At 41.1% G+C, this 13,282-nt stretch overlaps 1 protein-coding gene across 1 annotated transcript in view; it reads right to left on the bottom strand.

The window, feature by feature from the left end:
* Positions 1-13,282, bottom strand: part of ENPP6 (ectonucleotide pyrophosphatase/phosphodiesterase 6) — a 163,365-nt gene that overhangs the window by 87,606 nt on the left and 62,477 nt on the right. Inside the window, exon 2 of the mRNA XM_044681662.1 lies at positions 6,302-6,481. Within this exon, the coding sequence (XP_044537597.1) occupies positions 6,302-6,481 (180 nt within the window). The remainder of the gene's footprint in view (positions 1-6,301; positions 6,482-13,282) is intronic.

Raw genomic sequence — 13,282 nt, 5'->3', positions numbered from 1 at the left:
ACTCTAGGCCTGGTACACACTTTATCTACTGTGCCATGTAACTGCCCCTGGAACCAAGTGTGTTTTATCTCACAACAGGGTGGATATGACAGCTGTCTTCATTACCGTGAAGACCTGTGTTCAAATCCTACCCTCAGACATTCACTTAGCTGTGTGATCCAGGGCAAGTTATTTAACCTCTCTCAGATTCAGTTTCTCTTCTGCAAAAATACCTCTCCTAGGATTGTTGTGAGGGTCAAAAGAGTTGATGTATGAAAAGTGATTTGCCAACTTCAAAATGTTTTATAAATGCTAGCCAGGCACTCTTTCTGTTCAACATTTCCAAATATTGACATGACTTATTTATTTGGCATGACTTATCATGATAGAACTTACTTGTAGACTTGTCCTTGTCTTCTAAACCATAAGATTACTGAAGGCAAGCACTGTGCCAGAAAATGATGTTATTTTCAACTTTGGATCTCTAGCATCAAGTGCAGCACAATGCATGCAGTACTGTACACAGTAGACACACTGCACATGGTAGTTACACTGTACATGGTAGATGCATTGCACATAGTAGGCACACTGTACATAGTAGATGCACTGTACCTAGTAGATACAGTACATACACATAGTAGGCACACTGTACACAGTAGACACACTGCGCATGATAGGTACACTGTACATGGTAGATGCATTGCACACAGTAGGCACACTGTACATAGTAGATGCACTGTACCTAGTAGATACAGTGCACATAGTAGGCACACTGTACACAGTAGACACACTGCGCATGGTAGGTATACTGTATATAGTAGATGCATTGCACATAATAGGCACACTGCACACAGTAGGCACACTGTACCCAGTAAACACTTTGTACACAGTAGACACATTTTATATAGATACACTATGCAGAAGCACACTGTCCATAGTAGACATATTGTGTACAGTAGATACAGTACCCAGAGTAGACACACTGTACCTGGTAGACACATTTACGCAATAGACACATTGCATACAGGCACACTGTATGCAGCAGACACATTGTACACAGTAGACATACTGCACACAGTAGTTAGATTGTACATAGCAGACACATTGCACACAATAGGTACACTGTTTATAGTAGGCACTAAGAACTCTTGTCTAATCGGATGGAATTAAATTGCCTGATTTGCCTGATTTTCTTTTTGCGTATCCCAATTTATTTACACTTCACAAATAAAAAATGGTAGAAACATGTTAGATAGTGAAAAATATGTCTGATTTTTTTAAAGGATTACAAGCTTAATATGAGTCAGCTCCCAAGGCATCACTTCTAGGAACTTACTAATAATGCTGCTGATAATGACTAGCATTTATGTAGTGTTTACTATGTGCCAGGCACTGTATTAAGTGCTTTACAATTATTATCTCATTTGATCCTCACAACAACCCTAGGAGATAGGTGTAATTATTATCCCCATTTTACAGATGTGGAAACTGAGGCAAACATAGGTTAGGGGACTTGCCCTGGGTCATACAGCTAGCACAGTCTGGGGTCAGATTTGAACTCAGTTCTTCCTGACTCCAGATCTGGCACTCTATCCACTCAGCTCCTCATCCACCCCCTATATATGGAGACGATTGTCCCACTCTGCTCTGTATTCTTGTTAGACCTTATATGGAGTTTGGGGTTCGGTTCTGAGTCCCATGGTCAAAAAAGGACCCAGCTAAGTGGAAGAGTGTCCAGAGAAGGATAATTAGGATGGTGAAGGGCCTTGAGTTTATACTACATGAGGATTAGCTGAAGGAACTGAACATGTTTTGTCTAGAAAAATGAATGGGGCAGATATGACAGCCGCCTTCAAGTATTTAAACTTGAATGGGTTGTCATGTGGAAGAGAGACTACATTTGTTCTATTTGGCTCACCAAGGCCAAACAAAGAGTAATGGGTGGAAATTACAAAGCAGCAGATTCAGGCTTGGTGTCAGGAAAAAACATCTTAATAATTGAAGCTGTCCAAAAAGTCTAGTGAGCTTCCTTAGAGTGCAGGAGTCCTTCAAGCAGAGACTGGAAGGCCACTTGTCTAAGTGAACTCCAGTGGCTATTTCTTTGGGATATGGACTGGATGAGATGTCCCCTCTGGTCCTTTCCAACTCTCAAAGCCTGGGATTTCTTTTAGGGCATGTGCTGTTCGTGGGCTGAGGAGAGGAAGTAGGAGGGAAGCCCCTGGTTATTTCCTCCAACCCAGTGGCACCAGTTGGGGAGGGGCTGTTTACAATATTAGATTTCTGCCAGGGTGGGCCAGACTGGGTTGGGGGCTCGGGCCCTCTTCTCCCGGGAGCCCTCTGTCAGACTGCTGCTTTGTCTACCTGATAGGAAAGCTTGAACTGCTGCCATTTCTAAATTGCGTTTCTAAATATTGACTTAATGGAGGGACCCAGAGTGTCATAACACAACTTACTGGGGCCATGAAAATGTTCCAGGCCTGCAAAATGTCCTGTGGAGAGTGGGGGAAGGAAGAGGAGAATCTGAGGAGAAGGGGGGAAAAATGATCTAGTGGTATTTAAGAGAGATGCCCCAGTCTGACTTTCAGAGACAGCGGCCTGATTTTCTTTCTGCCTTGCCTCATTTATTGGGCATGGTTGGAAGAAATGTTCAGTAAAAGATCTGGGGGGTTGAAAGGATTCTCACTATGAGTCAGTACCCCAAATGTTCACACAACACTACTGGGCTCCATTAAGAGAGGCATAACTTCAATAAAAATAAAAATAACAGCCAACATTCATATAGCACCTACTCTATGGCAGACACCCTGCTAAGCACTTCACAATTCTTATCTCATTTGATCCTCCCAACAACTCTGGGAAGTAAGTAATAATAATAATAATAATAATAATAATAATAATAATAATAATAATAATAAAGAACAGCAATTATATAGTGCTTACTATGTGCCAGACACCATGGTAAGTGCTCTATCTACATTTATTATCTTGTTTGATCTTCAAACAACTCTTTGAGGCAGGTAGTAATGATAATAATAAGAGTTAACATTCATATAGTGCTTACGATGGATGTGCCAGCCAGGGTGCTAAGCACTTCACAATTTTTATCTTGTTTAATCCTTACAACAACTCTATGAGGTCTCTAGAAGCTGAATGACCAGCCTCTGCATTATTGGCTGAGGAAGGAGGCAGCAATGTATGACCATTAATCAGTCAACTGAAGACGAGGAAGAAAGAAAGATATTGGCAATGTCTTGGTAGAGCCCTTGAGCATTCTCTCCACAACTGCATAAGCTATCTTGAACCAGCCTTGACTGACCCTCTGAGCACAAAGAAGGTTAAGGGACTTATCCAAGGTCATCCTGCAAGGCTGACCTTACATGGACCTGCAGAGGAAGACCTCTGCAGATTTCTAAGGAAGAGAATGCCTCTGCGTCCTGTATAACATAGGGCCATCCTTCTTCTACTCTCTGGAAGAAAAAGTCATGGAAGGGGAAGGATAGAAAAGGTCTTTTCCTTATTCATAACACCCATTGCCTGACCCAGAGGGGTGAACTGAGAAGATGCCATAGAGATTCTGCTGTTTAGAGTGGAGCTCCTTGGGAAGGTTTCAGGGGAGTGTCATAACCAATGTCCTTTCTGGCATCTCTCCTACTCAATAGACACTTGGAATAATTGGAGGCTACATTGAAGTCCTGTAAATTATTCTGTCTTTGGTCTCACCAGACTGTCAGAGCTTCTTTCTGGCCTTCCTAATGATCCCATGATCTCACATCATACCTTATCATTTTGTGTTCCCATAAGTATGATTTAATCCATTCTTTAGAACAACTTAATGAGTAGGGCAGACATGCTCCCCATTTTGAATAACAAGATGCAGAGCACAGTGTAAGCAGGGGTCGGCAACCATTTTGGCTGTGAAAGCCATAAATGCCACATTTTTTAAAATGTAATTTCATGAGAGCCGTACAGTGCTCACGGTGCACTCCTGTAACAGCACCTGAAAAAAAAAATTGACTTTATGGCTCCTGCAGAAAGAGCCATACATTGCTGACCCCTAGTGAAAAAACACTGGAATGGAAACCAAAGATGTGGGTTTGAATCCCAGCTCTGCCAAAAATTCACCCTATGACCTTAGAGAAGTCATATTATTGTATTGGCCTCAGTATCCTCATCTTTAAAGTGACAGAGTTAGACTAGGCAATGTCTAAGGTCTTTTCTGGTTCTAAATTCTAAAATAAAATTTACTCTATGACCACAGTGAAGGTTGTAAGGGGTAAAATATTAAAGGGTTGGACTAAATTTATGAGGAATGTGGTTGCCATAATTATTACTCGAGTCAGAATGACTTTTTAGCAATTTATTTATAAAATAGAAGCAAAGAGTGAAAGTAGAGAAATAAGAAAGAAGGCAGAGTAAGAAATCTAGCTTAATGAGCTAGACCAGTGATTCCCAAAGTGGACGCCACTGCCCCCTGGTGGGTGCTGCAGTGATCCAGGGGAGTGGTGATGGCCTCAGGTGCATTTATCTTTCCTATTAATTGCTATTAAAATTGTAAAAAAATTAATTTCCAGGGGCGCTGAGTAATATTTTTTCTGGAAAGAGGGCGGTAGGCCAAAAAAGTTTGGGAACCACTGAGCTAGACTATTTTCTCAGGCCCTGGCTTTACTCTGACAGGGCTTCAGGAGCCCCAAATAGAGGGCCTAGTAACCAATTAAACAAGGGTTTTAGCCACGAAGCTTCCTCCAATACGAGGGGCCTCTCTGGAGGTTAGTAACTCAGAAAAAACAAGGAAAGGGAGTCAGCCTTTTTCACTCACCCACATGATAATTCTAATGGAAAAATTCCAGAGTAGTCCGAGGTCCCAAGCCAAGGTCCCAAGATCAAATTGAAGGCGAAAGACCTCTTCACAGGAAGTTTTTGCCACTTTTAAAGACCATTCCTTTTGTCACTTCCTGTGCCTTCCTTCCACTTTATGTGAACCAATTACAGCTAAAGTTTCACTTAGGACTGAGCAGGGGGAAGTCAGTCGATTCTGATTTGTCACCCACTATTACATTCATGGGTCACAGACCTCCCCATACTTAAAGATAAGTGGGGTGTATACACTTCTGATGATTAAATCTAAAAATGGGCAGGGGAGAGTTAACCCCATCTTCACAAGGTTATCCTGATAGGAAGTGGCAGCACAGGGATTCAAACTCAGATAATTTGAATCCGAGTTGCATTGTGCCTGGTTTTAGGTTATTTGGCAATCATAACATTGTTTCTCTTCCATCAAAGAAATGAGGTGGAATGATACAGTGCGGAGAGTGATGGTCTTAGATTCAGAAGTCATGAGTTCAAATCTCAGGTCTATTATTAATTAGACATATTTCCATGGGTACCTGAAACTCAGTATCTTCATCTGTAAAATAGGGCTTAATGCTGTACCACCTCAAAAAGTTGTTGTAAATAATAACGGATGGCATTTAGATAGCACTCAAAGATATACAAAATACTTGGTTTGTTGTTTTTTTTTCATTTGTTCCTCAAAACTCTGCTGGGAGGGTGGTGCTATTATTAACCTAATTTTATAGATAAGGAAACTGAGGCTGAAAGAGGCAAGGTGACTTTCCCAGAGTCACACAGTTCACAAATATCTGAAGTAAGATTTGAACTCCTTGATCCAGTAATGGTGTGATATGCAAAAATGGGCAGCCCATGCCCTAGGGTGCTTTGCCAGGTTCTTTGTTCCAAAGTGGCAAACTGCTATTTTTTACCTACAGAAAATGGCTGCCCATTTCTGCATATCACATTGGCAAACCTATGACATATGTGTCAGCACTGACATGCGAAGCCATTTTCGTTGACATGCGGCTACATGTGGCCGCATACAGAGAAGTATGGGGCTGCATGCCAAGGACGAAACATTTGCTGTAGTGTAGTGTAGACACTCTGTGCACTATAGATGACAATTCTACCTATATTAATTTACCTATTTTGGTTTATTAAATATAGTATATATTACAATTATACTTTTTGTTATTTAAACTATAAATATAGCAAAATTATGTTTTTTTTTTTTCTTGAAGTGACACACCACCCAAGTTATACTCGTTTTTTTGGCAAATTTTGACACACCAAACTCAAAAGTTTGCCCATCACTACCTTAGTCTAATATCCTATTCACTCCATGATATTTCAGTCTTTGAGTGCATTGACCATACCATTACTTGGTCTTCCTGTAGGACTTCAGCTTTTGAGGTCCTGCTTTCATGATTTTTGAATTGGTCCCCAAGGAATTTTGTCATATGGTGGGATAAGAGGATTTCAAGACACTAACCTGGCCAGTAATACATGGATACCTTCCGTCTTGCCTTGGTCATAGTGATCCACAATGGTTCTGATCCATTCCACCAGAGGGGCATCAAGCTGTCCTTGTTGACCCCAATGTCGAATGATTTGTTTGTTTTGGGGTCCCACATGTAGTTCCCAATCATCTGATGGACCTCACAGTGGCGACCTGTGTTTAAAAAAATATATAGCACCATTAGTTTCTCATCCAGTCAGAGCTGGAAAGGCCATTAGCATTTTGTCTGGTTAGTGCTACATCCCCATTCATTTCCCCTCCTGAATGGTACCACCTAAATACCAACCAAATGGTTCATCGGTTTCAATACAGAGATGTCCAACATGTGGCTCAAGTTTGGGTGACTCTGAATGAAAGGCACAATGCCAAATGAGAGGCTATTTTAAGTCTAACAGGGAACAGAGTGTCCAAAAATTCACTACTGGATACAGATTAAGGTCTAAATATCAAATGAAATTGTCTAGGGGTTTTGTTATTTCTCAGTTCTCCCCCATCCCCCTACTGTCACCCCCTACACCCAAGGCCTCTAAAAGAGACTAATAAAGGTCTTGCCAAATCTATCTTCTTTTCCTCAGAAAGGCTGCCTTTTTCACACATGATAATGTGAGAAACTGTGATAGAGCTGTTAGATAAAAAGAAATAGATCGAATTTTTTAAAAACAAAGCAAGAGGGGGCAGCTGGGTGGCTCAGTGGATGGAGAAGTCATGGCTAGAGATGAAAGCTCCTGGGTTCAAATCTGGCCTCATACACTTCCTAGCTGTGTGACCCTGGGCAAGTCACTTAACCCCCATTGCCTAGTCCTTACCATTCTTCTTTCTTGGAATTAATATCTAGTATTGATTTTAAGACAGAAGGTAAAGTTTAAAATTTTTTTAAAAGCAAGTGTAATAAATCAGGAAAATGGAATCCAATATCAAAATGAATATTGGTTCTGTAGGACCTCAACTGGGTCCCAGTAGAGAAGCCAGAAGTAATAGGTACTCACCAACAAGGCACATGGATTCTCAAGACATTCTTAAATGTTTAATTTGGGGATAAACCCATCACATCTTCCAAGGAAGAATAATACAAACATTGGCAAGGCCCTCAGACACAGCTTCCGTTCTGGGCAGAGTCATTTGGCACCAGGCACAAACTCCGATTATGTTTAATCAAAGTTTTTCTTTCATTTTCTTCATTTATTTTCTTTCTATTTTTAAGGGGGTAGGAGGGAGAGGGAACAGCAGGCTTGTGGGAATGAAGACCATAAAAAAAGTAGTCTCTTTCATCTAAGACACTTGAGTAGTTTTGAAACAGTCCTCTGAAACTATGGACCACAGTAGATATATTATTGGACTTCGCAGTCCAGGGATCTGGATTTGAATCCTGGACTTGCCACCTGGTACCATGTGACTTTCATGTTAACCTTTCTGGGTATTTTTCTGTTTCATTGTATTCATTTTTGTCTTTGAGTTAGGAATCCCTGGGTTCAAATCCCACCTCACACTAGTTAGCTAATCATGGGTATGTTGTTTAACCTCCTTCTGTCTCAGTTTCCTCATCTATAAAATGGTATCTTGAGAGATCAGGGAGCCCTATCTCCAAGGTGATCGGCTAATTGGGACTAATGGAGACCATCTTGTTGGAGTAGCTAGCTCCCATTCCCCATGGTCTAGAAAAAGAACGTGACACTAACTCCGTCTTTTGCTTACTACTTCTTGGACTTTGATGACAAACCAGAATAACAGCAGAGAACTGCATTCTGAAGGAATGAAGAAAAATCTATATACTTGTAAAGTCTCCTCTCATGGTGCAGGGAGACGTGTCCCTGCCCAGGGCTTAAAAGGAGGATCCTGGAATTAAATCTCCTAAAGAGAAGGGAAATTTCCAGACATGTACATGCTTTGGGAGTTGTCTATCAAGTTCCAGAGTGACATCAGGAACCAAAGTGATCTTCCTAAAGTACAAATCTGGCCATGTAACCCTTCTCCTCAATCAATTATAGTGGCTTTGTCCTTATAATCTTCATGACAAAGTCCTTAGCAGTCTGATCCCTTCCTACTTTTGTCCATTCTCCCCACACTTTACTCCCTTCCACAAATTCTATGATCCATCAACCCTAGCCTTCTTGCTGTTACTTAGCAAGGATAGATACATCATCTCCCAACTCCATGACCTTTTGTTAGCTGTCCTCCATGATTAGAATGCTCTCCCTTCCTCTGACTTCCTCTGGTTTCTTTTCCTACTCAACCTAAATCTAATTTGCTACAAGAAACCTTTCCCTGAGCCCCACACTCACCTATTGCTAGTCCCTTCTCTCTAAGATTGTCTCCATTGTATCCTGTATATATCTTGCCTGTTGTCTCTCCCATTAGAAGGGAGAAGAAGCTCCATGAGGGCAGAAGCTGTTTGGGCTTTCCTTTTTGACACAGTGCCTGACACATAGAAATCATTAATAAATGTTTGATTTGACTTGTCTCATGAGTAATCCATAATCTGAGAGTTTACAAATCCAAGGATCAAATCGAAAGAGAAAAGGGAATTTCCTGATACACCATGATCCTTAGAAAAAGAAGCTCATCCTCAATGTTCCTGTGAAGCATCTTACTTAGAGAATGAAGACAGCGAGTCACAGAGGACCCATTCTAAGACCTACCATGAATGGCTGAAACTACTGATATAAGTAAACCCCTGAGAGCCCATATCTAATGGGATTAACATATAAAATGTAATTGATAAACACACAGTAAGACATTGGCAACATTAAATACAGAAATTATAAAGTACACTGTACATATAGTATTGCACTATAGTCCCCCCTTATCCATGGGGGATATGTTCCAAGACCCTCAGAGGATGCCTGAAACCTCAGACAGTTCCTGATGTAACTTTTAACACCTATGTTAATTTTCCTGTCACTCCTGTCCCTTGACTTGGTGCTCTATGGCCTCCCCACCAACACCAAAAAAAATCCCTGCAAGGGAAAGCAGAAGAATTGATGGAAGGAAAGACCACCACTATGGGCAGACTGTTGGAGCAAGCTGACTTTTATGGCATGAACCCTTTGCCACCCCCTCCCTCATCTGGTGGTAGCCACTTTCCTGCCTCCCTCCTTCCCCTGGAATTGACCAGGAATCACAATGAAGCCTTGGAAATCTAATCTGTGAATAGGGGAGATGGAGGTGGGAATACTGGATTTGGCAGTTAATCTCATCTGATTCATCCACTCAAAACATTTCTGCCTTTGTGGGACAGCAAAAACCATGGATATTGTAAGGCTCAAATGATATAATAGGTGGAAAACGCTTTACAAATCTTAACGAGCTATAGAAATATCAGTTATTCTTATTAATTATTATTAGCCCACAATCACTAGACCTCTAGTCTGGGCTCTCCAGGAAAAAAAATGTAAGCATGCATATGCTTTTAAGTTTAATCTGCATTATTAACATTTTCTTATCTCTAGAAATTGACAAAACAACATCTGATTTGTGGTCATTGCTGACTTTTGAGGTATAAATGCTCACACTGATAATCTAACCATGGATTTTTAAGCTATCTTCATGGATACCTGGTTTACGTAATATTTTAGGATTCACAAAGTATTTTCCTTGTAGCACCCTTGGAAGATGGTAATTCAAGATTTATTTCCCCCATTTGACAAATGAGAACATTGAGACTACGAGAATGTCTTAGGATCACCTATCTAGAGCTTGAAAGAATCTCAGAGGCTTTCTAGTCCAACTCCCTCATCTTGCACATAAAGAAACTTGGGCTTAGAGAAGGTCTTTTGGTTTTTTGGCATTTTTATCCCAATTAGAATTGTTCCAAGAACTATATCTTATAGCTCGTGTCATCCCTTAGATGAAGATCCCTACCTACAATACAAGTTATTGAGGTATCAAATGTATATCGAGTATAGGACAGCCTTCGTTTCACTCTATAGAAAATGCACAAGATGCAAAGAACTTGAAATAGATACAGAATGATTTGCCTAAGACCTCACAGGAATTAAGATATAAATCCAGGTTTTCCTGGCTCAATTCAGTGTTCTTTCTACTACAAGCAAGCTATCTAGTAACAACGTAAGGGAGTGATTTCTTCTAGCTGTCATAAGAACTTGGGTTTCCCTAAAACTGTAACATCTGAGAATAGATGCCTGTTGGGTTTCTGTTGCTTTTTTCTTGGATAGGTTGTCTTTGAAGATGGATGTAAGGCTCCGAATTCTTTCCCTTTAGGCAGGGGTCGGCAACCTTTTTGGCCATAAGAGCCATAAACGTCACATTTTTTAAAATGTAATTTCGTGAGAGCCGTACAGTGCTCACAGTGCGAGCTCCTGTAACAGCGCCTGAAAAAAAAAAAGGACTTTGTGGTTCCTGCAGAAAGAGCCATATCTGGCCCTCAAAAGAGCCAGATATGGCTCGAGAGCCTTACATTGCCGACCCCTGCCCTTAGGTCTTCATAAGCAAAATAGCTCCTCAGTAGTGAGATGGCCACTATTTACCAATGACTCTTCAGGGAATCACTGGGCCCTGAATTTAAATTGTAGGGCTTACCCTGTTAGCTCTTCATCACAGATGCACTCTTCATCCCCAGTGGCTTCCCTTTGTTCCAAGAAGAGCCAACCTTTATGGAAGGCAGCAGGAGGAATTTGCTCACAGTCTCTCTGTCCCTTCAGAATCTTTCTGCCTTTGCTGAGATATTTTTTCCTGCTCATGAATATGCTGAGGCCCAACAGGCTGTTCGTACAACCCAATCCAGTGATTTTCTCAGCTCTCTTGTCTGAATAAAAGTGGCAGAAAAACGATGAAAGAACCAAAGAAAGAAGTGTACCAGCTTCTGTGCGTACTCATGGGAGCTATTTGACTCTCCCTTATCTACTTTGACTAGTCTGGGACTCTTCCTAAGTTTGCGCCAGACAGATCCTTAAGTTGTTGGTCTAGCTTCCTTAATTTGAAGTCTAGGGCTCTGGTATAGACATGCTAACTTCTACCCTAATCACTTTACAGCCTTTTAGGGTTAGAGAGGTAATAGAGATTCCCTGCTTCCTTACCTGATTCCTTACTGGAAATTCTGTTGAACTTTATATTCAGAGCCAGTTAAGGTAATGCACCCCAAGATGAAAGGGGATCGCTTCTAGAATAGACATCTCCCACACTTGTCTGAAATCCTTTCTCCTTTTTTCCACCAATCTCTCCTCTATTACCTAGAAGCAGGCATTCTTTAAAAAATTATTTTCTAATTGTTTAAAAATGTATATAATTAATAATCATAATAGCTAGATAGCATTTATATAACTCTTTAAGGTTTGCAAAGTGTTTTTATTTGTATCATCTCATTTGAACATCACAATCACTCTGGGAGGTAAGCACTATTAATATCCCAATTTTACAGTTAAGTAAACTAGATTAGACTGTGGTTAAGTCACTTGCCCAGGTTAGTAAGTATCTAAGGGAAGACTTGAACTTGGGTCTTTTTTGACTCCAACTCTAGTGGCTTTGAGGAAAGGAGAGATCACACCATGGGTAGGGAGGAAGGAGGAAGATGAGATGGAAAAGGCAAACATTACTAGACTGGGTATTCTTTCCTCCAAACTCTAAGAGAGTATCAGACTAAAACTATATCTGCCTCCTCTAAGAAGTGCTGGGGTACAACAGGTTTGAAACAAAAGCTACATCTCTGGTCACTTTTTAGAGGGGAAGTTATCCCTCAGCTTAGCTTCCTTCCCTCAAACACTGGTTATACAAAAGACCATCATAAATTTTTAAAAAATAGCAAACTAATTTATTCAAGAAAACAGCAAACAGAAACTGGAGAAAATTTTACAGATCAAAGACCTGAGTTCAAATTCAGCACCAAACACTTATTAGCTGTATGACGGAGACAAATCATTTAATGTCTATTTACCTCAATTTCCTCAACAGTAAAGTGGGGATAATCATAGAAATAATCTTCCCAGGGTTGTTTTGAGGATCAAATGAAATCATATTTGTAAGAAAAGTGCTTAGCACAATGCCTGGCACACAGTAGGTGCTATATCCATACTAGCTAGCTAGAATGGTTTATCCCAGAAAATATGCAAGAATGAATGAACTCTGCTTGGAGTAAAATGATATCTCAGTTCCAACCAATGGAGAGCCCCAGATTGCACCCCAAGGGAAAGTACCCCAAATCTCTAGGAAGGCAAGATTAGAAATTGGGGGCATGTTAAGGATCTGGCATCCCCTACATGTTTGCAGCTACCCAAGTCTCTTTCTCTTTTTCCATATGTTTGGAATCAGTCCCCAGAATATGCCACCCTACGTATCTTCTCGCAAAGAAAGTCTCCTCTCCCCTAAAGCCCTCCCACCAACTGGGTCCTTATATAGACATGAAGTCTTGCATCAGCATTCAGTCCATCATAAGCAATAACATGCCAATCGTCCAGGCCCAGCATCCACAAGTACATCAACCTTCATTAAATTCTATTGCTTCTCTCTGATAAGTTGCTCAGTGGTCCCTCTCCCCTCCTAAGTTCTCCTCCCCAGACAGAAAGCAGTCTGAGAGTTCAGCTGCCCATGAATCAGATAAGTTGCACTAGATAAAAGCCGGTCTTTCAGTCTCTCATCATTGTCCCCTCCATACTGGTGGGGACTCTGTGGGAAACCCTAGCAACTAGACCCCAGGTCCTCTCCCTGCCTTCATGCTCTGATTCCCAGGAGGAACAAAGGGGCCTAGGGCCAGCACCAGGGCACTGAGAGTTTCTGGCCTTTGTACTTGCCCACTCTCACTCATTCCTGGCAGGTCACTGCTGAAAGTGGCTCTTTCAATGGCTCTCATCTTTCAAATTCCTGCTGACCAGCTCCCTTCCCATCTAAGCCATCTGTTAAATAGCTCCAATTTATCCAGGATATGTCTTGTAATTCTACATAGTTGTTTTCTTCTCGGCTCCCCAATAACTGTGCGTTTGATAAGCTCTCGCTAAATATCAAATA

This window comes from Gracilinanus agilis, chromosome 6 (assembly GCF_016433145.1).
Source record: "Gracilinanus agilis isolate LMUSP501 chromosome 6, AgileGrace, whole genome shotgun sequence".
NCBI lineage: Eukaryota > Metazoa > Chordata > Mammalia > Didelphimorphia > Didelphidae > Gracilinanus > Gracilinanus agilis.
Note: the sequence above shows the minus strand (reverse complement) of the source record. Positions and strands in the feature narration are given on the sequence as shown.